This window comes from Perca flavescens, chromosome 15, assembly GCF_004354835.1.
Source record: "Perca flavescens isolate YP-PL-M2 chromosome 15, PFLA_1.0, whole genome shotgun sequence".
Lineage (NCBI taxonomy): Eukaryota > Metazoa > Chordata > Actinopteri > Perciformes > Percidae > Perca > Perca flavescens.
In genome coordinates, this window is record NC_041345.1 from 9,672,563 (window position 1) to 9,698,696 (window position 26,134).

General features: G+C 40.6%; 1 protein-coding gene and 1 pseudogene across 7 annotated transcripts in view; both read right to left on the reverse strand.

Annotated features, from left to right (window-relative positions):
* The window catches only part of spag9a (sperm associated antigen 9a), a 31,810-nt gene extending 9,887 nt beyond the window's left edge, over nt 1-21,923 (reverse strand). For 2 of the 7 annotated variants that reach the window (XM_028599044.1, XM_028599043.1), the window contains exons 1-20: nt 21,426-21,923; nt 17,823-17,943; nt 14,238-14,308; nt 14,042-14,130; nt 11,964-12,108; nt 9,600-9,689; nt 8,261-8,396; nt 7,699-7,792; nt 7,482-7,603; nt 6,254-6,265; nt 5,436-5,493; nt 5,154-5,306; nt 4,949-5,000; nt 4,719-4,849; nt 2,694-2,750; nt 1,549-1,713; nt 1,244-1,373; nt 596-685; nt 328-438; nt 49-235 (exon numbers count right to left, since the gene is read on the reverse strand). In XM_028599044.1, coding sequence (XP_028454845.1) covers nt 49-235; nt 328-438; nt 596-685; nt 1,244-1,373; nt 1,549-1,713; nt 2,694-2,750; nt 4,719-4,849; nt 4,949-5,000; nt 5,154-5,306; nt 5,436-5,493; nt 6,254-6,265; nt 7,482-7,603; nt 7,699-7,792; nt 8,261-8,396; nt 9,600-9,689; nt 11,964-12,108; nt 14,042-14,130; nt 14,238-14,308; nt 17,823-17,943; nt 21,426-21,725 — 2,314 coding nt within the window. In that variant the 5' untranslated portion in view covers nt 21,726-21,923. The remainder of the gene's footprint in view (nt 1-48; nt 236-327; nt 439-595; nt 686-1,243; nt 1,374-1,548; nt 1,714-2,693; nt 2,751-4,718; nt 4,850-4,948; nt 5,001-5,153; nt 5,307-5,435; nt 5,494-6,253; nt 6,266-7,481; nt 7,604-7,698; nt 7,793-8,260; nt 8,397-9,599; nt 9,690-11,963; nt 12,109-14,041; nt 14,131-14,237; nt 14,309-17,822; nt 17,944-21,425) is intronic. The other 5 variants (XM_028599049.1, XM_028599046.1, XM_028599045.1 and 2 more) reach the window with 4 other exon arrangements.
* Nucleotides 21,924-23,223: 1,300 nt separating this feature from the next.
* On the reverse strand, nt 23,224-24,175 carry LOC114569405 (interferon-induced protein 44-like; annotated as a pseudogene).
* Between the last annotated feature and the right edge of the window lie 1,959 nt (nt 24,176-26,134).

Sequence of the window (26,134 nt, forward strand, 5' to 3'; positions counted from 1 at the left end):
AAGAAAACCCAACTAATCCATCCCACACAAACATGTGACTCAGCCTACCTGGCACGCTGGCAATGCAGACGACGTGGGTGTTGCAGGCGTAGAAGCAGTCGAGTAGGTCAGAGGGCTGACTGGCGTCCAGCACCATCACCTTGGTGGAGGAGTGGGTGCTGGTGCACACCCACACCCTACTGGATGTCTCGTCCTGAAGGACCAGCTCCTTCTCCTGCTCCCCTTTCTCATGATCCTTACAGACAACACTAAATCAGCCGACAAGCTCCACAGAACTTTCTGAATTTAGAAAGTGCAATACCTCTTCCTTGGATTACTTACTCTTACCTTACTCTCTTGCTCTAACTGGTCCAGGCTACTCTGAGAACCCTTCATCTGCCTCATGAACTCTGGTAATGTCTTCCCTCCAGACAGGTTGACCCCTGCAGCACACCACAGCTAGGGAACAGAGAAAAAAGATGTTAAATAAATAAATATATATATATATATATATATATATATATATATCTCAGATGTTATTCTAAATTTAAAGAAATTTACAAAAAGGCACACAGTATACTGCATGTAGCTAAGTATTATCTAGAGCTATATGTACCTTCATGGAAGCATCTTTCTGATCCAGCGGTCTCAAGTACACTGGTACAGGCAAGTTCATCTTGTTCTCCACCTGTCCACCATTTGCCACCTGTTGGGGTATAACCAGCACATGCAAAGGACACGGGCTTTCAAAACAGATTTGCACCAAAAGTTTGAAAAAAAAAGTAATCTGCTTGAAGCCAGCATCTCTCTGTAACACTGCACACGGTGACCATCTGCAGTAGCGATAGGTTCTACAGAAAACACCTTGGTTGTAAAATGTTCTTTGGAAAGCCAACATCAATTTGAATCAGCCATTGCAAAACATGGAAACTGCAGCAGCTAGCAATACCACTGGGCATAGGTCTGATTTCAGTGCCTTTAATTATAGAGTGTGGTCTAGACCTACTCTATCTGTAAAGTGTCTCAAGATAACTTATGTTATGATTTGATACTATAAATAAAATTGAATTGAATTGAATTGAAATTGAATAATCTCATGAAGTTGAGCTCCATCTGGTGGACAATTTAAAAAAAAAAATTGTTTTTGTTTTGTTTTTTTTACAGCTAATCCAAATCCAAATGAACAGTCTTAATCATAATTATTGATGTAATGGGGGGAAAAAAATCCTCCTACTTGATTCATATTTAAACCTTCATTTGCTACCTTGTATTTACTGGGCAGGCTCCAGCCGTGTGCCGTGACTCGTCCATCCTCCTTCTGCATGTGGGCCTTGACCTGTCTGTACTGGGCTCTCTTCTGCTCTTTACGCGATGGTGAGCTGCACTGGTCCTTTCTACGAGATTAGCAAAGAGGGAGGAATGTCATCATCTTACAGATGCATTATATACACGTACATTACTGCAGGCCGTTGGGTGTAAATAATATTTCTACCAATCTATCATAAGTTTCACATGTTGTGCCTTCTCCAATACACACTAAAATCACAGCCACTTGACTCTGTTACTCACTCTTCATTGAGGAAGTCGAAAGTCTTGGACTTCTCTGTGGGGAACTGAGAGAAGGTGCTACTCCTCTTCACCATGCTGCCAGGGGGGTTGTACTTCATGTTGGACTGGGACTCCACCTTCTTCATAGCCGGCGAACTGGAGGAGGAGCTAAACAGTCTGCTGAAGCTGCAGGTGAAGAGGTTACAGAAAGCAAAGAGGGGAACAGAGCAGACAGGAGGGCAGGGGAAAAAGCAAGGAAGGGGAGGGGCGGGTCACCAACCAATCGACCAGACAACCAAGCAACTACCACCAACATTTACATTATGCAGTAAAGCATGCTGGGAGCCGTGGAACAGCTGAGCATTTCCTATCATGTTTGACCGTGACTGGGTATATTCCACATCAATACTTTTTAAGCACTAACCAAATTGTAAAGTATCAAAAGGTATCTGAAGTGTGAAGTTAGATGGTTTTACACTAATGAATTAATTAAACCAGTTAATATGTGTAGATAAAAATTTGAATAAACAGATAAAAACATTCCAGAAAAGTAAATAAAATATCTTCATGTGTAATTCATTATTTCAGAATGGTTTTTGAATCATATTATCTATATCTATGATATCTATTATCTATACAATGCAGAACAGATAGGGAAAACATTGTTACAATAAATAAATAAATAAATAAATAAATACACATAAACACTAATCCAGCAATTTGTACGTGTATTTAGGCTGCTGAGGGAACCCCATCCCTCTTTAGCTCCCTATGAGCAGACAGAGTTAAAAAAACACCAAAAAAGGCACACAGCAGGCAGGAGACAGGAAAGCCCGAGGGCAGAGGGAGAGTCATGTCTGAGCAGTTTGTGATAACAACAACTGATGCACATAAGACATATCAATGTTGGATCCAGTTGGAGCATTTCTGTGTGAATGGAGGGAACGAGGGGGGTTTGGCTGGGTGAAGGTTTATTAAACCATCTTTACCTAATGCTGCCAATTCAATAGCACATCCCAGGAAAACAAGAAAAAATAAAAAATGTATTTGAATAGTTGAGAGTAAATGTTACAGAAGTTGATCTCAAGAGGCTGTCAAAGTTAAAGGCCTGACAAAAGGAAAGCAAAAAACAAACAAACAGAAACTGTACATTTGGGAGGACTTACAACTGCCAGATGCTGGATTTCTTTTTTTCTGAGAGTGTTGGATTTTCTCTTGAGGCCCTAAAGGAAAAGGACAAGATGATATCATGTTACGTGTTGTCAGTTTTTTAAGACACACAGGTTGAGGATGTCCAACGGAAACACTCCGCTAATTTCCACCAGGCGAGTCTGCGTTGCGTTCTGGGCGCGTGGCGTGTACCCCGCGAGCAATCGCGGGCCATTCAAGTCAACAGTCATATTTCCATCGACGTATTTCATGCGCATTTTGAAGTATCGCATTAGAAAATGTTGATGGTAACGGCAAAATTCTACTACTACTCAAATTTGCAAAAAATATTTACGCGTAACGTCAACTTGTGACGAAACTGCACTTTGCGTAGTCTAGTTTTCGCTCTAAACCGGTTGATGGAAACGCTTCCTTTACGACATTTTAAAGGTTTGCTTAAAATTCGCTTGACAATTAGAAAGGAAAACATGGCTACTGTTTAAATATTCCACCAGCCGCGCGACGGCGCATTTCCCAGAAGCGTGTGTTAAGCAGCTCTCCGCTCAAGACATGCGGCAGATCTATTGTAAGGCGAGCCACGGGCCGTTCGGTCAGCTGGGCAGTGAAACAGCGAGACTATCCAGTCAATTTACCAAAACACCCCCTCCCTCCCCCCCAATATCGTATAGGTCTCCACTACAACACCACGGACGAAGAGAGATTTGTCTTGGACGTTGAAAAACATAATACCACATCACAGATCTGAGAAGGAAAAGAAAAGAGAAGGCATGGAGTTTAACTGTAGGAGTGCCTGGAGGTAGATACTAGCTTAATAGACACGCGATTGTTCTGTAAAGTACAAAGTAGAGTCAATATAATCTGTGACTAGGGCAGCAAGATGCTCCGCTTCGGAGACGCCCGTGCGGTATGGCGCGCGGCGGAGGACGGAACAAAACAGCGGCGCAGCCGGAACGCAGCACAGACGCGCCCGGTGGAGAATCGGAGTAAGGAGTTAGTGTGGATTCAGATGGTCTCCATGTTTATCACGTTGCATGAGTGTTTACGACAGCAGCAACATTATCTAACTACATCAATTCAGAAAGTATACTCCTGTTACATGGCCACTGTGTCATTCTGAGCAGTGATGTTTTCACTGCATACCACCTACTTCACAAACACAATATTGGATGTCATGAGACAGACGGCAAACATCATTCTCACAGAACAACGAGACACTGGGAGTTTGTATGTGTGTGAATATTAAGGCCGGTTACACACCGGATGCGTCGCGCGAGCGTGTCAGCCGCGTGGCGTGTCCGTTTATATTTCAGCTCCCATGTTAACAGGTTAGAACTTACACACTGCCTGTGTGAGACGCCTGCTAGAAATAGAACCGACGCCTATTTTTCACGCGAAATGCGAGCGTGTTTGAAACGTTTCTAGGCAAAATAGAATAGGAAAATGTGTTTATATATATATATATATATATATATACATATATACATACATATCATATAAATGTGTCATTTAGACACAAATGCATATTAATAAATGACATCTTGATGTTTGAAAGTCTCGAGGTTTTGACATCAATGTAGATATAAAAATTTCAGAGAAAGGATTTTCAAATATTGCACGTCATACAGAACGAAATATTCTGTAACATATTTTGTAGTCAATACTGCCGACGTTGTCTTGCTTTAATCAGATCAGTAGGCTGGTAAATAAATGGTAGGACAGGCTACGATAACAACGTAGTGTGTGTTCTGAGTGATCTGGTCCAACATCAGATAGGCAATATAGGCTCTTTACAGCTACACAAAGTTGTTATAAACAGACAGCCCACTTACCCATTTTTCTGAGTTTGAATCTGTCGGCGCTATGTCCCGAGATCAGCCCTCCCTGTACCTAGCGGCAGGAGAAACGCCACGCTCGCGCGACGCATCCAGTGTGTAACCGAGTTAGCGAGACTCTACCACTGTCTGGTACAATTAGTGCCGGCCAATAATAACCGGGATGTAAACAAAAACATGATTATATACCTGATCATCTCTGTCCACCGCACGGCTTCCTGTAGCTCCATCAGTCTCTCTTTGTACTGATTCCTTTCCATCAGCACTCGGGCCATTTCCACTCTGGTGAAGCGCTTCCTCTGGGCTGTAGGTACATCACTCTGTGGTAACGCACAATTAAACCCACACGTTACCACGCAAAAAAATACATGTATATGTCTGCAATCACAGACATTGTTGTACAAGTGCAAAAGACTCACATCTTCTTCATCTTTAGTTTTGTGTTTCATTTCCTCCACCTCCAGTCGCACTCTGGAAAAGAGCATTTATTACACTTGCACGACATATGCATGTAGAAACAAATGACGTTTGATAAAATCATGTTATGTTATTTTAATATAATTACTACTACAAGCCTTGTAGTATTCAACTGATGAGTGCTACCGGCTATGACTGTTGACCTACTTCTTGAGTTCCTCCTCCATCTCTCTGTTCTTGTCCTCCAGCTTGGTCTTGGCCTGCAGCACAGCCTCCATCTCTCCCTGCAACATCTCCTTCTCGCAGGTCAACTCGTCCACCTTCAATATCAAGTCTTTATTCACCACGTTCAGAGCATTCCTGGACAGACGGGAACAAGGACATTTTAGTCTACTTGTAAAATACTGACAGCAAATTGTAGCTATGGACTAAGGATCAAGACAATATCAGTCATGCCACGAAAAAAAAACATAAAAAATATGCACTTACTTTGTCTCGAGCAGTTGTGAATTCTCCTGAATGAGATTTTCAACTTCCCGGCCCATACCTGAACAGAGTTGATGGTTAAATTAGAGTTTTATTACACAGGAAACAGACTGACAACATGCTGGAGCAGCACTACAGGTTAAGATCCACCAAGGCACTACGTAGGATGTGAAATATCTCCTAGTGAGATATTTGTCACTGTAGGTTTCACAGCACAAGACACTACCACAAACATACAAATCAACGGCACATGACTGACAGGAGAAGGATGGATAGAGTGGGTGGGGTCTTACCAATCAAACTAAGGTCTGAGAAAACCATGCAATCCAAGTCAGGCGGAAAGGACACGGAAGAGAGGGAGAGAAAGAGAGAAAGAAATGCGGATATAGTTTGAAACAGTGGAATGACCAAAATGATGAAGGAGCCAGAGCTAAATGTGTAGCTGTTGACTCCACAAGCAAAGATGCTGTTGGGTCTCTAAAGCTAGTAAGATACAACAATTGCAGCGTTACAGAAAGAGGAAAACAGGAAAATACGAGGGCCACAAAATGAACTGAAACTGTAAAAAGAACAGTTAGGCCAACAAAGGAAGCATTGAACTCCATCATCCATGCACCAAACGTTGTAAAAAAAGCAGTCAAAAGTAGGCAGCTGAAAAGATGTAAACTGTGCAACTGTATGCCTACTGTTATCAAACATAACGAAGGAGAAGCTGTGAGTGGTAACGATGGCAGATATGGCAGAAAGTGACTAATGACTAGAGGTCAAAGGGACATTGCAGAAGAATGTTTAGCTAAGGAAAGGTTTGAGGTCATACACACCAGAGTACTCCACTGGGATTATGGACAAAAGCCAGGGGATGAGATACGGGAGAGAGAGAGGTGATGTTAACATGGGTTGATGGATAACACTCAGTATCACAGCTGGACCAAAGCAAGTGGAGCAGCATTGCAGCAAACAGCAGGTGTTGGAATTACATTATTATTATTATTATTATTATTATTATTATTATTATTATTATTATTATTATTATTATTATCATTAAAACTAGTACTATCAGTAGAGCAACAGCTGCTAGCCAAACCTAGCAGTAGAGAGCCATTGTAACAGTTTAATGGGCATCTTTTCAGAAATATTCAGGGTTATTGTGCAGTTCGCTTGTATGCAATACATTTAACTGATACAACAAGATAATCACTTTTAGTCTATCCAATTGAGAAACTGATGTGACAATCTTTTCAACAAAACACCACAACATGAAGTAAGTGCCTGTTTGCTCCACAGAGTCTATTATTTTCAATATCAAGACACCTCAAAGTAACTTATTAGGTGTATTACAGTATTATACCATGGCCACTTAAAAAAAAAATATGCTATCATCTATTTGTAAATGTTTAAATATCTTAAGCAAAAGTGCCATCGTTGCCTGTAGCAGCAGGGAAGCATACATACTACATCAAAATCAAAAAGTTTAATTTTTTCATTTAATATATTTTTCCTTCCCTGCATAATTGGTTCCAAAAATCTAAAAGTTTCTGTGATTGGTGGTCCCTCTATAACTGTATTTATCAATGGCTTTGCCAAAAAACTGAATAAAGCTTCATTCTGGAATGACATTGAAACTAACCAACCACATTTTTACCTTGAAAAGGGAGGTACCTTTTATTGATAAAGAAGAGACGATTTTCACCGGTTAGAAATCCTGAGGGAAGCTTACAACAACAGCTGCCTCTACAACCGATATATAGGTGGACATTTTTGGTGGCGATAAGTTACAATTTGCATTTTTGTTTTTTGAGGTTGTTTTTTTTAGGGTAGAGGGCCTAAGTCAACTGGCGACGCTTAAACTCTTACTTTTATATACCTAGTACAATTCATTGATTGTATTAGACACCGATAAGCAAATTACAAACAAGTATTTATACCATGACCATGGTATAACTCTCGCAAATGAAATATGAAGTGTATTCAGAGGATCTGACAGGACTGCTGCCACATTATTCCATTTCAGTGCTGCATCGTTGCAACGAAGATAAAGCCTTTACTCACCCAGCAGGTCGGCCCCTTCATCCACATCCCCTATGAGCCCAGTGCCTGCAGAGGACAGCTCTTCAAACAGAGAGTCTGTGTTTCGGTCAAATGCCATGTTCTCAATGCCTTTAGTAGGAGTACTAGAAGAGTAATAAGAGCAGGATGGGATGTGATTTTTATGATACCTGGTGAAACTTTGTTTGAAACTGGCCTGACAGCATGTTCTTTGTACTACCTGCAGGGCTTGTATCCAATGAGATCCATGTCCAGCTCAGGGGTGGACTCAATGATGTCCTGCACATCCGAGTTGTCCTCATTTTCAGGCAAACCTGCGTAAGACACAGCACATGCAAAAATACCAAAGAAAAGGAAGGATACCGCTGTTTGTGAGTAACAATCTACAAACTTTTGCATCAGGTTTGGGCGTTTTTTAGATTACCGTAAAAAAAAAAAAAAAAATGGTTTAAAAAAAGCCCGTGGCCGGTTAGCTCAGTTGGTAGAGCAGGCGCACATATATAGAGGTTTATTCCTCGATGCAGAAGGTCCAGGGTTCGAGTCCATCCTGTGATGGTTTTCCTGCATGTCTTCCCCCCTCTCTCTCTCCTTTCATGTCTCAGCTGTCCTATCATTAAAGGCGTAAATGCCCATAAAAAAAATGTTAAAAAAAAAAAAAAAATAATATAAACATTGTAGCCCAAACCTTTGGTGTCATATACTGCATAAAACAAAAAAGACAAAAGACATGTAGGCCACTAATGAATGTGATTCTGTAAGTGTTTTATGATGGCTGACCCTACCCACTGATATGGATCTGGTCCCGGGTGCAGCTTGCACCTCCGTGCTCTTACTGTTCCCTTCTTCCCTCTCCATGTCCGAGGTCGTGGTGGACATTGGTGTGGCCGACTTCGAGCCAGTGAAGTCCGACAGCTCATCCTGTAATGAAAAGAAGCTTAATAACAGTGATATTACAGATAGTCATTCAAAGACAGGAGTCAAAATGACAGGACAAAACATACAGAAACAAATTGGACCACAAAGATAACAACAGCATAACAACACACTTTAAGATGTTACAGGCTAACATGGACAGGTGGAAAGTGCTAAACACAAACTAGAGAAGGTTAGAGGTTTACTACATACACTACACAGTATAACAGAAGACACAGGAGTCCAATTTCTCTCAGCTCTTACATTGTGCAGAGCAAGAGCATCACAATTATCTCAGGGTAAAAATCTACCTTTTAATCCCTTAAACACAACAATTTTAAAATACTAAGCTACATGGATTTGTTTTGGGAAATTGGAGCTCATGAAAAGATCAGGAAATCTAACAGAAATACTATGAATTAACATAAAAAGATAGGATAGCTTTCCAATTAGATGCAGAGAAAAACATGAGCAACGCGAGCTAGCACACAAACACAGACAAGGGAGTCCACACAGAGCTACACGGATTGCAGGGGGTGGGGGCTTCACACAACATTACGGAAATTAAACATGGCCACAAAGGGTGTGCCATTCTACCTCTAGTACACAACACAAACCAAACAGTTACAATGAAGAAACTGAAAAGAGACTACAAAAACAGACTGCACATTAGATCTAATGTTACACAAATACAGCATTAAAAGACAGAATACTCTTTGAATGTATGATGCTGTTATTGTACAATGAGTGATCAGAAATGTTACTGTTAAGTTGAAGATCTGCATGAATGAAGCAAAATACAAAGAAGCATGTGAAATACAAAAGTCATGCATTTAAACTGAAATAAACAAACAAATTAGAGGCCAGATGCAACCACGCTGTTATTGATTTTAAAAAGATAGATAATTAACCAATGCCACCCATGACACATCTGACTGTTTTTGTCAGTTTTCGTGATTTTTTTACCCCCAATGTAGCCTTCACACAGGACATGGTTGCATGTAGCACAGTCTAGCGCAGGTGGTCTGTGAAGTTAGGGTCTATAAATGCACGCAGTGAGAGGCGACGCTTTTGAAATGATGATGTAGCATGGTGGGGGGAGACTACTGAAGCCCACACACACGCAAACACAAACAGTGTGCTGTCCACAGCCAATGCAGGCGTGCTGCTGCTGATGGCACTTCCGCCAGCCGCCACTCATCCAACTACCTTGCAGTCGTCTGCCAGTGAATTCCCCCAAGTAGAGTCCTGCGCACTCTTACCCTCCCTTTCCTTTGGGGGGTTGACAAAGTCCAACTGCTTAGGGGGGGGGAAGAGTGAAAATAAAGCTCACATGTGCAGAAGCAGTTCAGCAGAAATGCATACACCAAAAAGTGTGCATGTCTGTGTGAAGTCAATGGAACACAGGGTTTCTGCAGGTTTAGTCGGATGTAAGACTTTTTTTAAGACCATGTTGAATGAAATTTAAGACCTTTATCAATACATCAACTAAGCCCTAAATTCAGTTTTAATCAAGCAGAGTATCGCTAAACTTGTACTTCCCCAAAGCTGAAGAATAAAATCTGTTTTATGTCTGTGGTACAATCTGAAAGCCACTCACACCAATAACACGAAAGCTGTTTGGCTGCAATATAAGTTGCCGGTTGATCTCATTTGTAGTCGTAATACAGCAAATCTATATTTGGACTAGAAAGAAAGAACTACAACACCACGGAATACATTTAAAACAACAGTATTATAGGTAGCATTACAGGGATGTAGGAAAATTAAGACCTATTTAAAATTATTTAAGACCTAGAACACAATACTTGAGCGAATTTAAGACTGAGAAAGGCCTACAATTTAGATTTTTAAATTTTAGACTTTTAAGACCCCGCAGAAACCCTGGGCTCAGTATGTGACTAATGCTAACAACTGTAGATCTAAAACAATTATTTGATTGATTCGGATTTGTGACGCCAGTAGCGGCTAGCCTGCAGCAGAGATGAGAAGCGGGCTAGACAGTTTGGTGAGCCAGTTTCTTTCTCCACAGCCCCAGATTTCTTTTTCAGAAGTTTTATCAGATTTTGTGCAGCTCCCTCTGGAGTCACCAAAGGCTTCATACAACTTTTTCACACAGGCAGTTGTAGTACTCCTTAAGACATCCCCTTTAAGTGACATTGCTTCATAAAGATCCCCTGAATGAAACAAAAAGCAGTGATTTAGAAAATTATGCCAGCTTTAAAGATAATGGGATGGTCTTGCTTAAATGACTCATATTGTGGATGGAGATTAGACCATGGCCGACATGCGGACATACGCACCTCATTAACCTGTCGTTCCTCTTCATTTGAAGCGCCACCCACCCCCGTGAATAAACATGACCTCCCAGTTTAACTCCAAGAGCATGTCTGCATATCAAATCAAGTCGTGTTCAAAAGGCCATGGCTCAACAATAACCGTCCTGTAGCACTGATTGCATAAGAACTAATCACATTCCAGCTAGCCTTTTTCTGGGACTGGCTGCGAGCCATCCAGCGGCATCACTCCCATCATGCATCGCGCCACAGAGCTGATGTCCCAGTTTTAACAAAGACGCACGCAGCAGTGGGATGAATTAACATTGTCACCCTCCAGGTTTTAACTGCCACAGATACAAACACACCAAAAACATTTGGAGTACCAGTAGAAAACAGAGAGAATATAACCATAATAATGTATATAATAGAAGAATGACTTGTGACCCCAGTAGTATTTACAGCAGTTTAACATGAATTGAAATAAATGGAAAATACACATCATATGATGAAGCCTGCATCAAATAGAAAATTTTATCTATTCTGATTAAGAATAATGATAAATGTAATGATCTCCTGTGACTGCTGCATCAGGAGAAGAGACAGGTTTGCATATTCATCAATGGCTAAAGAGAAGGAAGTCTGAAAACAGAGATCGCCTTGTCAGACGCCTACTAAAATACGCTTAAGCACGCCCGAGCCTTATCAAAGGCTCTCTATTTTTAAACGGATCTAAAGCCAAAACTACTCTCTACTATCTTCTAGCACTGGCAGGAGAGCTGGAAACACTCAGCCAAAAAAAGGGATTATAGCAATCAGATAATTCTGCATACTTTTATGCATTTTGACACTCATTTTGATTAAACAGCTAAAACAGTGAGAGCATTACGGTAGCACTTAATATTCAGGTATTAAATCATTTGAAGCAAGTGAAAACATGTATCATTTAAGATCATCACAGTTCAGATTGGACAATCAGAATTTAACAGCAGATAGAATGCACAACTAACACTCTGGACCAAAAGATAATGAGGAAGAAATATGAAGAAAAGAAAATTCTGCATTGTTGTTTTTTGTGTCGGGACTTCAAAGACATGTCATTATTTGTCCGTCATTATAATGCACTTCATGTCTGAAGCTCATTTTCATTCCAAAACCCCCACCTTAGTTATCAGGCTGATATCATGTAGTGAGACATGAGTTTATACTCTAAATTAAAAAAATCCCACAGGAACAAGTCATTATTTTCCACCTACTGTGATTGACGTTCACATGAAGGCGCTCTCCACACACCTACCTTGAGGCTAGAGTTGGACCGCGTCGGGTCGGTGAACCTCCAGCCCTCTGTCCCCGGTGTCTCTGCCCTGGCCTGGGGGTCTGGGTTTAGCAGAGACGCTCCACCAGGTGATGGGAAGATCCCCAAAGAAAGAGGCCGCTCTCTCCTGTGGGGGGACAAGAAAAAAAAAACATTTGTTTTCTCAAAGGCGCAGTTCACGCATCTTGTCTCAGTTGAGCCCTTGTTAACCACGAAGTGTTGGCTGTGGTAGTGTCTGATTAACTTCTTATAAGCATTGAAAGTATTATGAAAGTGAAAAACGTTAACACCATGTAATGTGAAAACTATGCCTTCCTTGTGTCTGTTCTCCTTATAAATTACCTTTTTGGTTGAAGTTGATACAATAGCAGAGCTGAAAAACAGCAAAATGCTTCTTGGTAAATAAAAGCCCTCAAAAATCAGTCCTACTATAAGTTCACATAAACTTCTTCACAGGTTTGTCCATTGTGTTTTGTGCCATCAAAGATGGGGTTCTTCCTGAGGGGCCTCACATGTGTCCCTTTTGCAGCGTTCATATCATATATGAGTTATCGTAATGACAAGTTTTCAACTTGTAAATTGCGTTCATGTCAACAAGTTTTAATTACAAGTGGACAATTGTGGACAAAGTGGACAAACAAAAGCTCTTATATATCCGAAGTGGCACTTACAAATATGGTATCTGAAAACAAAACAAATATGGATGCAGTCATTAGGGCTGCACAATTAATCAAATTTTAATCACGATCACGATTTTGGCTTCCCACGATCAAATTTGCGTGATCGAGCGATATTTAAAATGCGCCATTCCCTTCATAGAACAGTTTTTGCAAAGCCAATCTAGCGCTCCATAAACCACTGTCTGATCACATGTCTCCATGAGCCAATCAGAGCTGTTCCCTGCCTGCACCGTGCAGCTTAGTTTCTAGATGTAGACAGTCACAGAGGACAGAGTAATGTGAGGAAAATTCCACAACAGGTAGCAGTCGGTCACATAGACAGTATATAATGGACCAATAGACCCCGTTGCTCTGGACGGAGACCAGTGAAGGCTATTAGAAGCACTTTTCTGGTGATGGCCAGCTTTACTGCGCAGCCTCCAACTGAGAGAATGTGACATGAGCAACGTGTCTGAAAGTTGTAAGTCTTCTGGTAGCTGTGCCAAGAGAAATCTCAATCATTCCCAATCTTACAGATACGGAGACTGTAGGTGTATGTAAGGAGATAACATGGGCACAGGCTAATTATTGATCACTAACATGCTAGTTAACATTAGTAATTAAACCTAAACATCTCATGTAAGTCGAAACTGCCTCAAGAGCTTCTCCTGTACTATACGGTAATTCCTCTACTATGCGACAGTAAGTCACTTGGTTATGACACAATCGTTAGCCTATTTTTACAAAAACGTCTGCTACGGAGCCATAACGTGAGGTACAAGGTAATGGAGCCTTTTATACATTGTCGTGTTTCTTTGGAACTAAACAACGGACAAATAGAGTCTTTAAACGCTTCAGATGTAAAGTTATTCGCAGTCGTGTGACGTAAAAAAAAAATGGCGGTCAGCGGAATGCTAACAGGAGGTGATGGCCAGTTAGCAACAAAATGGCGCCATGATAGCTCGAGTTCTGAAGCGAAGCTTACCCCCTTCGCCTTTCTGAGAATATAGTTCCCAGTTTGTATACGGTTAGAAGATGGCTGCGTCTCATGTGACCTTGTTATTTGTACATGCTGCGACTAAAAATCACAACATGTCAATAGGAAAATGTTGGCGTTATTTTGTCACTTATTGGGAGCAGTAGGCTAGTTGGTGCCTGTTACCTACAGGATCTGTGCTAAACTAGGCTAGCGGTGGGAGCGCCAGACAGCGTTATGACATGAATGGAGATGAGAAGGGTATGTATGGACTTATCTAACTCTGGGGGATACGGTGAATAAGCTAACGTCCCAATAAGTTGCCGTGTTCATTTAACATGGGAGTCTTTCCCATCTTTACCATTCAATCCATATGACGTGAACAACACAATAACATAAACTTACAGTATCTGTTATGGTCTTACCTGATTCGGCCGACCGCGCTGGACTCTGAAGTCTCACTTATCTGTTGCATTTTGATCCTCTCTACATGCTCCATATAGTTATGGATCATCTGCAGAAGTCAAACCAAAGAACCACAGGAAACTAGTCATGAATGTGGTTAATGATTACAACTCAACAACATTTCTTTCCGCTCTCTATCCTTTGTCTCCCCCTTACCTCTGTGTGTCGCTGATGGAGGGAGTTGTATTCTTTCTTGAGCTCCAATTCACGTTCTTCTAACCTGCCAACTGAAACAGAATACAACACTGCTCAGCTAAAAGTTGTCAATTTACAATGCACAAGACAAGGATTATACTTTGTCTATGAACTTTTTGTAAAATGATAATAAAAGTTTGTACAAAAACCAAAGCGTGAAAAAAAAATGTCCCCACTTTTCTTTCCAGTCACCGCTGGTTGAAACTGCTCAGAGTCAAGCAACAGTCAGCACAAAACACTCGCTAAAAAAAGGCAAATTATTGTTTGCACACTTTGATTTTAGTGCAGATTAAACAAACAAGATATAACTTTTATACATGTTAAATAAAGAGCTTTAGAGTTGCTGGTTTCCACATATGTATGCTATTCTAAGCTACACGGATGCTGGCAGTAGCTCCATATTTACTGTACAGATATGAGTGGTACTGATCTTCTCAACTCTCCCCCACAAAATGTAAAACTATTCTTTTAAAAACGTTTAGACCTTCATTGTACCTCATTGAAGTACATGAAAGTGTGCCTAGGCCACATGCATAACTTTGCCATACCAGGCGGACAGTGAGGGGATAATCTCACTCAAATGGGTATCAATGTTGGGCCGATTTATAAAGTGACAAAAACACCTAATCCCCTATTAGCGCGTCAGGTCTAGCCTAAGCCCCACAGAGAGCTACTGGCGGATATACAGTATAAAGGCTGGGTATCATCAATCACAGCAGCACAAGCTTCTGCATGTTGGGTGATGATGTCTTGTCTATGTGTGTATTCTGGCATTACTGGGAATGGAGACATTTAATTAAGTGAAGGGAGAAGGCTATACAGAGGCTAGACACATGGGAGACAGCTGAAGACTGAAGTAATCCCTCCTGAGTAGTCGTATTAGTGCTGTGCAAGTTTGGCAAATCAATGTGCGGAGAAGCGGAATGTGAATCAATTATATTGATTTAATTAATCATTTATTTACCTAAAAAGCTGTTTTTAACACTTAAAAAAAAGACATTTCTTTCTGTAACTCAAAACAACACCATAGAAATGGCAACAGATTCAGTTTCCTGATCTCTGTGGGAGCTGCGTGATCGTAGCCTCGTGAGACCGTCCTGATCTCGCGAGCTCCAGTTTTCCACTTGCAGATCAGTCTGGCATCTTGAGGCAGAGAAAATTTGGAGCCGTTAGCCAAACGACCGGGCCAATCAGCGTTGGTTTTGAGGTGGGTTAGGTGGTGATAGACCGATGGTTTATCCAATCAGCTAACCAGTATTTTCAGACAGCGGTAGCCCTAATTCTGTTAGCCGCTCGCTAATGCTTTTTTTCTCTTGGATCCTTCTTTTGGAATATTGTCCGGGAACCTGAAATGTTGCCTTTTATTCCTAAATTCTCGTTACACAAATGGCAAATATCCTTTACCGACATGTTGCTTGCATGCTGAGCTAACGAGCTATGCTTTGCCTGCAGCAGCAGGGGCGGGCTTGCGGTTGTATTTTCATACGCTTCGGATCTGATTGGTTGATTTGGCCCGTCTATCACCAACATAGGTGATAGACAGATGGTTCATCCAATCAAATAACCAGTATTCCGCCCCTTCCCAAAAGTTCTCCAACGGAAAGTTCCCAGATGGATATGCCGAGCAAATGCGAAGCAATCCATGTGGCGGAGTCAGGTTAGCATGATCGCCCATTACAGTCCATTTAATAGACGTCATAAATCTGCTGAGAAGCCAAAACGGTGAGATGTGTATCTATGTATAACTTTCATCATCAGATTGTTGGATGCCTTTTGCTTCACCAATGCAGTTTCAATCAATCAATCAAACTTTATTTATAGAGCACTTTAAAACAACCAAAGATGTGCTGTAAAGAAGAATATATGAAGACACAAAGGAGATAACTCACACAGGCATAAAATACAAATAGAATACATGTAAAATAAGTTAAGAGACAAAAAACAAGAGAAGACAGCCATAAAGTAAAACAATAAAATGAAAATGAAAATGTCTCAACGTCTGGTGTCAAAGGCCAACGAGAAGAGGTGGGTTTTAGGACGAGATTTAAAAACAGACAGCGAAGAGGCCTGTCTCATGGGCAGAGGAAGATTGTTCCACAGTTTAGGAGCTGCCACAGCAAAGGCGCAGTCCCCTTTGAGCTTACGCTTTGTTTTGGGGACACTCAGGAGGAGCTGATCAGCAGACCTGAGAGAACGGGTTGTTGTATATGGGTGGAGCAGCTCAGACATGTAGGGTGGGGCAAGGCCATTGAGGGATTTAAAACAACAAGTTTAACATACTGAAGCCCAACACAAATATAACCCAATCATAATATAACTTTATTCAAGCAGGAAAGGGCCTCCCTGAGATTCAAATTCTCTTTTCAAAAGGGAGCGTCCCATACGGTATCTCCATATCAGCCTGGATCTCTGATCTGACACACAGATGAATGAATAGAAATGAGAGAAAAACTAAAACTAATAAATTATAGCGCTCTTCATTGTTAGTCAAGTGAAAATAAAGCCAAGACCAAAGCAGGAGAATGGCTTCAAAAATCTTAGCTATACTGTCATTGCCCTTCATCAGCTGTGGACTTTGTCATAAATGTCTCAGGACGCAATCCGCTCAGGTGATGCAACATACAGTAATGAATGAATGATTTACTATTGGCTGGGAGTAGCAGAGGGTTGATTCAACCCACTGACTAGTTGCATGTACACTCAAGGAATGTATTCCTAAATAAGGGAAATAGTTCATGATGTAAATTAAAAAATGATTTACATTTAATTTTCCAAAATCAACCAAACACTAAGATACTTATGTTTGCTTTGTTGATGCTTGCTAAACGTCAGATATGGAAGAAATTCATGTTGGCATTTCCTTCCCCCTCGAAGCTTCGGGTGAATGAATGGCTCACTTTTAACCAAATGTGTTGCTTTGCTACTAAATACCGGTCATTGTGTGAATCTATTTCCAACCAGACAGAATGTAAGAGCTAACCACTTTCCCTTCATTCCTTAATCCACCAATAAGATGGGCGGTAATGCACTGCCGCATTAGGAGGACATGAATAACAGAAATCCTATAATCCCATTACTGTTACCCCCGCAAAGAGGGAGAAAGAGTCAGTGTGTGTGTGTGTGTGTGTGTGTGTGTGTGTGTGTGTGTGTGTGTGTGTGTGTGTGTGTGTGTGTGTGTGCGTGTGCGTGTGCAAGCCATGAGAGAGACATCAAACAAGTAAGGAAGCTTATATGAAAAAGCACAGGGGAGAACGGGAAAGCCTTGTACATTGGAACAGACATAACTTCATTTAAAAAAAAATAATTATACTTGAGGTATAACTGAATTTTCATATTAATGAATGGGATGTTTCTCCATGACACAATGGAGAACAGTGATGAGAAGACTGATATGGTATATAATAATGTGTGCATGTGAATGGAAGAGTGTGTGAGTGTGAGTGTGAGTGTGAGTGTGTGTGTGTGTGTGTGTGTGTGTGTGTGTGTGTGTGTGTGTGTGTGTGTGTGTGTGTGTGTGTGTGTGTGTGTGTGTGTATTTGTGCTTACTCTGGTCTGCGTAGTTCTTGATCTTAAGTTCCAGCTGCCGCGAGTGGGACTCCATTCTGTCCACATGGTTCTGCAGGTCCTTCTTATCCTGTTCATGAGTGTCCTCAAACTCAATGAACTTCTACTCAGGATCGCAGACACACAAACACACAAACACACACAAAGGTCTTGGTCAGACTCACTGGCACTTAATTGTTTCCGTTATTTTTCAGGCAAAATTGTTAAAAATATGCCAAACATTTGGTTACAGCTTCTCGAACGAGAGGATGGGCTGTTGGTCGGACTTAATAAGACATTTGAAGGTGTTGCCTTGGAGTCTGGGACGAGTATTTTTTTCAAACAATAGTTGCAGCCCTATACACACACAGTGTATTACATAATAGCACAGACAACATGTACCACGGTGACAGCGTAACTTTTCACAACATGTACCATGATGGTGGATGTAAGAAATATGTCTGAATCGGCATTAGAGGGACAGGATCTTGATTTAATGGTTCATACGGAAATTCCAGTTCCTCCCAGTTTCCTTCAAGGCGGACCTCTGAGCTGGAGAGTGTGCATGTGTCAGCGTCCACATCCTGTCCAGCGGAGCAAGCCAAGGCCCTAATGTGGCTGCCCTTCCTCCTCTAGACGCAAGAGTCCTACTGTAGTTTGACGTACAAAGACATGTTGAAGCCAGCTCGGCAGTCTGTTATTTTGCACTAAATGACTGAAAAATAAAAACAGTGACAAATGATCTCAAGATTAAATGAATCTTATGCATATGTAGCATTTTGTTTACTGCAGATCTGAAGTAGCCACTACAGGGTTTTCATTCAGGATTAAACTTCAAATTAAATATTAAATAACGTAGAGCTGAATATATGTAAGAAATCTCAACAGCAGCAATGCCATCCCAAAAAAACAGGGTTACAATCTATTCTATCTATTTTTCGTCTGTGTCAAATCTACGTTAATGGGTTAAAAAGCAACCAAGCGAGCAAAAGGTCTCAAAGAAAAATCAATTAATCTTATCTGAAGACAGCCTCCTAAAAAGAAATGTGACACCCTTTACTACTCTGAAAATGTGGCGTGGGTCATTCTGTGACAACATAATTTGACACTTAAACCCAAGAAGGCAAAAAAAAAAAAAAAAGGGAAAGGGAAGGGGAGCAAAATGCAAGCTGGGGGACATTTTCTCTGTGTTTCTGATAAAGGATCACACGACCTGGAAGTAATAACTCCAACAGGCTCAGCGTACCCCTGCTCACTCCAAGAGTGGACAAAGAGTATTTCCCAGGACAATCCCATAAACACTGCGCATTTATATTTGACATGATATGCAACTATAACAATGAAGGATATAGTAGCACTGTCGGTGTGTATGAGTGTTTGTGTGCCTGGCTGTCACACTGCTTCAGTGTCACTTTGTGCGGAGGGGGTCTACATGTCCAATGCTACTGGGCCAGTGTCCCTGCTGTCCCGATGCCCCGAGTCAAAAGAAGCAAGCTGGGACAGAAGGTCTGAGTCACATTACGTTGTCCTTCAAAATAAAAGCTCAGGGCCTGGAGACAAATTTATACATCTAAATCACACACACATCTTAGGCATTATCCCAGCCAAACACAAAAAATCTCTAACACACACACACACACACACACACACACACACACACACACACACACACACACACACACACACACACACACACACACACACACACACACACACACACACACACACACACACACACACACACACACACACACATGGGTGTTGGCAATCTTTGTTTAGTTAATGTCTGAAGTAAAGAGTGACAGCTTTTGCTACAAAATGCTAACTTGAGTTCATAACTTTCCAAAGCATTACGAGTTTGTTGTAGCAACCACCGTAATAATAACTTATATTTACACAGCGCATTTCATGAAACCCACGGACACTTTACACAAGTATGGGGGGCAGACACGGGAAAAGAAAATAGTAGACCAACACAAACTAAAAGGAATAAAAAGTCTGTGCTAAATGGAAAGGGGACATAATTTAATCCTGTAATTATCTCCATCTATTAAAGCCTGATCATGTGACTCGGATTCGCCTGTTGTCTTTCACTTTCCCTGATAGCTTTTAGTAATTCTTCCTTTAATTTCCTTCTTTTCTGTGATACGGCCCTGCCCCAGTATCAACCACAAGTACAGCAGATAACTTCTAAAATAACATTAAAATACAATTAGGCCTATATAAAGAAATCTTCTGCTACCTTTTACCTGGCTGGAAAAAATAACACAGGCTTTTCCGATGTTCAGCCTAAATCTGTGACCCATCAGAATGTGTGCTCTGTAGCACCGTCTACCTGCCGAAAATCATTCTGTGACTTTGCGGCAAAAATCGGACCCGGGCAGAGGCATTAATAAAAACTATATAAAACTAGCGTTCTTTTCACTGTTAGTCTCGTTTGCTGTTACAGGTCATTTATGATTATCAGATGGAACATTACACGGTTTCAGAAACATGTAAAAGTTACATATAGTCACTTTAAAAGGGCAGTTACTAGGCATCCAGTCTAATGTATTAGACTGTAATGTGAAACGCTATCATGTAGCATTATGGGACATGATGGGATCCATTGTTTTGCAGTTTGGACAAAGGGCTAATAGTTAAGATCGACAATCTGCTGCATCAATTAGGGCCATTTAAAAAAAAAACTGTCTCTAACAAGTCCCACAACCTTATGGAAGTACACTACTGGAGTACTCCTTCAAGGGAGAGATACTGACTTTAAAATCATAGTTTGTGATCACTGGATAAACAGCATGAAATCTATTTGCTCTGTCAACCAATTCAACATGTCATTCGGTAAAAAAAGGATTTAAAAAAGTTTAGACTTGACAGCTTTCAGCGATTATATGGCAGTTTTGGTAAGTTCTGTCTCCAGGGCCAAGGCCAACCAAGATCCTCAATGCACAGTGACTGGCTTTGCATGTATATGTGACAGTATCCTGAATACACTGTGCAGTTTTTTGCCTACCATATCTTATTAAGTGATGATGTGGGTGACTATATGACTATTTTGAAGGCTACTACTGTGCGCATGCCCTACCTTCTTCTCCCTGTGTTTTTTTTTTAAAACGTTATATATAATTATTATGGCCCAAAATGCTGAGTCACGTCAGCTGTTTCCTCAGGGTCTCACAGGACTCAGACGTGACTTCACTATCTGATGCAATAGGCGAGCTGATGGGTTTGATAGAGGTTATGTTTTGCTTGTTTAAAAAGATGCATTTGGTGGCAGTGGTGGGTATAAGAACTCCCATTGTTGGATTAGAGATACAGCGCATGCATGGATGTGTAATAAAGACCACGCAGCGTTATGACTCTGACCATCCTGCTATAACATAACAGTCAATACAAAGAGAGGGCCATTCAGCCTGACGTTAGCCATGATCAGTGACATGCCTTGTTTACATCCCTAATGAGCAGGATGCTGCCCCGCCACGTGTATAGCCAGGTTAATTCATCGCACAGGGATGCTGGGAGGACCAAACACCTGAGGCAGCATCGATTTCTCCCCACAAGGATGCGAGCATCCCAGTCAGTATGTGCGTCCTGTCCCGTTCAACTCACCTCCTCTGCATGTTTCCTCAGCGCTTTCTCCCGCTCGTACTGGGTGATGAGCTGCTCGTTGTCCTCCTTCAGTAGCTCCAGCTCCACTTCGTGCTCCTGGTTCTCGGCGAACACCGAGTCCAGGTTCTCCAGCACGGCCACGACCAGCGGCATCAGCTCCTTCACCACGTCCTCGTCGTATTTCCCAATAAGCTTCTCGAACTCGCGGTAGATGGAGTTGGCCAGGCCCGACACCCGCTCAGACATCATCGCTGATGTCCCCGGGTCGTCCTGGTACACAACTCCGTCTTCCAGCTCCATTTTAGTCCTCTCCCGTTCAGCAAACTGGACCAATGTGGGTTATTCCGCGTCACCCCGCCACTATGAAGACCGTTATCCGCTTAACTGAAAGCAGCGTTTAATCAAATAGCCGTAGCGTTAAACATTGAGGACATTACACGGCTGGACTATTGCGATGGAAGATTGGGTACGTGGATTCCTTCCTCTTTCCCTCACTTGTCCCGTGCTGCCTTCAAATGCTTCTCCAAAGCTTTCATCTTCCCAGTTTCGACATCACACAGAAGACCGATATCACACAGAATTGTCCAAAGACCGTGAAGTCCTGAAATATATATTTATTTTTTATCTTGTGAGAATATTATCTACACATTGAATAGTCATCTTATATAGCAGGGTGATGTCCATAGCTTTTTTTGGTGCTACACGGACATAATGAAGAAGTAACTACACCGAAAATACAGAATTAATTTATGTATTTCATATATTTAGGAACGCAATAATGCTTTTACACACAAAGTATGAATGCATATGACATCACCTGGCAGGTTGTAAAAGAATCACGAGCTTTCCAGTCGTATTGGTGTTTTCGTCCAAGTGGTCTTGTAAAAGCAGCATTTCCGACGGTCCTTGAAGCTACCATCACAACAGCTGAGTTGTTGACCCGATCACGTGATGACGTCACGTCATACTAACGACGTATTTGCGCTGAATTATTTTCGACCAGAAAAAAATACTGAATCGTAACATAATAGAGTGAATGTCAAGGAATGGCAAACTCCAGAGAGCAGAAAAAGATTTTCACATTTCGTTTGCATTTTTATAAGTCATTATTTTAAACCTCAAGGGACACCTTTACCTGAAGCTTACATACTATATTGCTTTATTATAGACCCACGCTCTCCAGGGACAGACATGGAAATGATCCTACAATTATTTTATTTGTCACCATAAGGAAGCACTGTTTAGTTTTAGGGTATACTATTGTATAATACTGCCTGAATCACTTCTAACTGTTTGCATTATACACAGACAGGTGTATGGAATAAAAGAAATTAAATAAAAGGAAAATAATGACAACTTTAATTATTTTTGTTATTTTTTATAGTACAGCAGTTCTGGAGCACAACGTTTCAGTAAATATAAGGTCCAAACATTGAAATAGAAAATGCTGTTTGAACTGTAGATATGTAACAAGTCGTTTGAAAAGAAATCACTGTTCCACCAAATTTATTTCAGTTTCGACTGAGACATGAAGATGAGTTCAGACCTGCTAATCACCAGATTCATGATTAACTAACACCCAAAATTACCAACTGAATCAATACATATCTAAAGATACAAAAACTCAAAATACATAGTGAGAGTAGGTTTTAATTGCATCAGGCTGATGCACATGCAGCCTGTTCATACTTTATTCAGCAAGGTAGGTGTAAGACTTATAGCAGATACGCATTACATGCATGCAAATGAAAACCCAGAAGCCCACTTTATGTCATTCCTGTTTGCAGACTTGCTCTTTTCACGCTGCTAAAGCAAGATTTGCCTCAGCAGAATGTAGGTCTACATGCTTTCCAGAAAGTCTTTTTCCGAGGTTGATCATCTGTCTCAGTGCACTCAGTATCAGTGTGTCAGTGTCATCATTTGTGGCGAGCTCTGAGTGGTAGTTCTTCACACCAAAGATGCAGTACACTGGAATACCCAGCCCCACGCTTAAATATTCCATCTAAATTAAAAAAGTTTGACATTTAAAAAATGAAAATGCTGATCAAAGGAGACTTCTGTGTTAGATTATTGAAATGCAAAGTGAAATTGTATTCCAACTTGGATAGCAACTCTCTACATAAAATCACCAATAAAGACTTACCTGTTGCTTCAGTTACTTGCTCTTATAGACATTCTTTATATCTCTTTTGACCTCTGGGTAGGCTTCATCAATTTTGGTGAGAATAGCCAGTTGGGGAATCCCTGATGATACAAAGCAGATTCAATCAAAATGTTTTTTGTCAGATTATTTATAATTCAATTGAAACCCCAATGCTAACACTTACTCTTACCCATGTCTCTAGCTGCAAGTCTGACTTCCCTCATCTTTCTAACAGATTCAGCATTCAGTATATTTACTGTGTCGGCAGCGATTACACAAACCAGAACATGAACTCGGTCATTTAGAGTGGGGGTTTTGTTGTAGTTGTTATCATCCACCGATATTTTACAGACAGGATTGAACTGGAAAACAATGTAAAATGAAATCAAATAATTAATTTTGCATGTACTGTAAATAGTTTCTTAATCTTATGTATATGTATGTACATTTAATGTTTAATGCAAAATTGTATTGTATTGTATTTCTGAAATCCAACAAAGTTTATTGAATTTAGTTGTACATTGTAACCATCTGTAATGTGTCCCCTCAAAGCTTGTTTGATGTCTTCCACACCAACTCCTTTATTGGTTCCTTGCTCAATGCCCATGATGTCAGTGAAGACAAAGGGGTAAAATGTTCTTGGTCCTCTGTTTTGGAATTTAAAAGTTCTGTACTGTAAAACACAAAAGAGCTGTTATAACAACAATAGTGCCACCTAATGACTGATCGACGTGCAGCAGTTTGTCTCTTGCTTGTTAGTTTCATCACAACTAGTTGCTCAACACTGCTGCTCGACTGATCTGTATACTGCAGTTATCATTGCAGGTGCACAAACAATATTGCATGAAGTTTTATTGTCCAAAATACACAAGACCTCAGTTAATCCACACTTAAAATGAATTAATACTTTTGTGGTGAAGCTTTCACGAGAGATTGCATCTGGCGAAACTCGACCAGTGATTCTGCCTTGTAAAGCACTGTCGACAAAGTTGAAGAAGCTGGACTTGCCAGAACCACTGGGTCCATAAAGCAGAACTCTGAGCTGTTCATCATCGTTAAGATGATAATCCTTCACAAACTGTAGGTCTTTTTCTTTGTAGTCTTTTCTGTTCAATTAAGAAAAGGTTATAAGATTTTAGATTTATACTTCTTTAAATCAATTTTGCATATGGTGCACCTATTTTGTGGTTGCTGTTGTTACAGACACCCATAACCATCATGTTAGTGAGGCTGACAACTTACACTAAATTGCAAATTTTAACAGAATATTTGAGAGTATCAGGTAAGCATCACACACATTTTATGAAATTTTTTATTTCACCTTTATTTTTACAGGCAAAGGCTTTGCCTGTAAAAATAAAGGTGAAATAACTGCAAAGCCACATAGGGAAAGGGAAAGAGGGCTAGAAAACAAATACATTAGAAATACGTACAGTTTATAAATTACATAAAATACAACTAATCTAGTTCATGTGCACTCTAGTACTTTTTTGTTTTGTGTTCAATTGTTCCATCCTAAGAAACCTTTATCTACCGTGTCCTAAAAGATTGTTTTACTTTTATAGTGGCAACATGATATAATTATGGTGTGCGCAATTATTCTTAAGAAAGAGCAGTAGTTTCCAAAACAACAGAAAATGAGGTACTGTATTCTAGCCCCACCCAGTGACTGAGTTTGGGAAACATTCCACAGGTGAGCATAAAGTGACAACATGTTGAACCAGTTTTTCACCTCTACCCTGCCCCAGTCTTCTTGGTGTAGTCTACGTGATACGCAGGTATACACAGTATACCCACTTAAAAATGCCCAATGACATGCAACAACAAATTTTCCATTGTATTTTTGGTATCTTTTGAATTGTCATCTGTGGTTTTCTTCTACACAAAATAAAGGTATTTTCACCATAAATTGGTTCATAAAAGTGTATCTGAATACAGGAAATGAAGTCGTTAATGCTCAAAACTTCCCTGGGGAGGACACCCAGCCCCCCCACTATGATATGCCAATATTTATACATATATATATATATATATATATATATATATATATATATATATATATATATATATATATATATATATACAGTTGAGTATACCCACTACAATACATTTGACTACACCACTGTCTTCTTCCTAATGTCTGCAGTATAAAACAGCCCATCTCAAAGCAGTGTCAGACAGATGTCCATGTTTCTGTGGAGTTTGCCTGCTCAATGCTTCACTTAGACATTTTAGTTTTGGAGTGTCTTGTGCTACTTTTTACTGTAGGTGTAGTGAACTAAGTAAGTAGAAGAACGAGTCAGATGGGGAGGACACAGAACCCCCTAAAAGAAGTTTGCAAGTCACAGCTGAAGTACAAACACCATTCAGACTTCTTCAGGCCCCATAACTTAATCCAACATCTTTGGAGTTGTTATGAGACCCTCTATGATATACAGTACGTAAATTGAACAGAATGTTCAAACCTCGAGTAGGTGGGTGTCACACTCACAGGAGATTCAACTGTCTCATTACTTTGTTTAAAAAAATGCTTTTAACACTTCCCATGACAATGAAACAGTTTTAT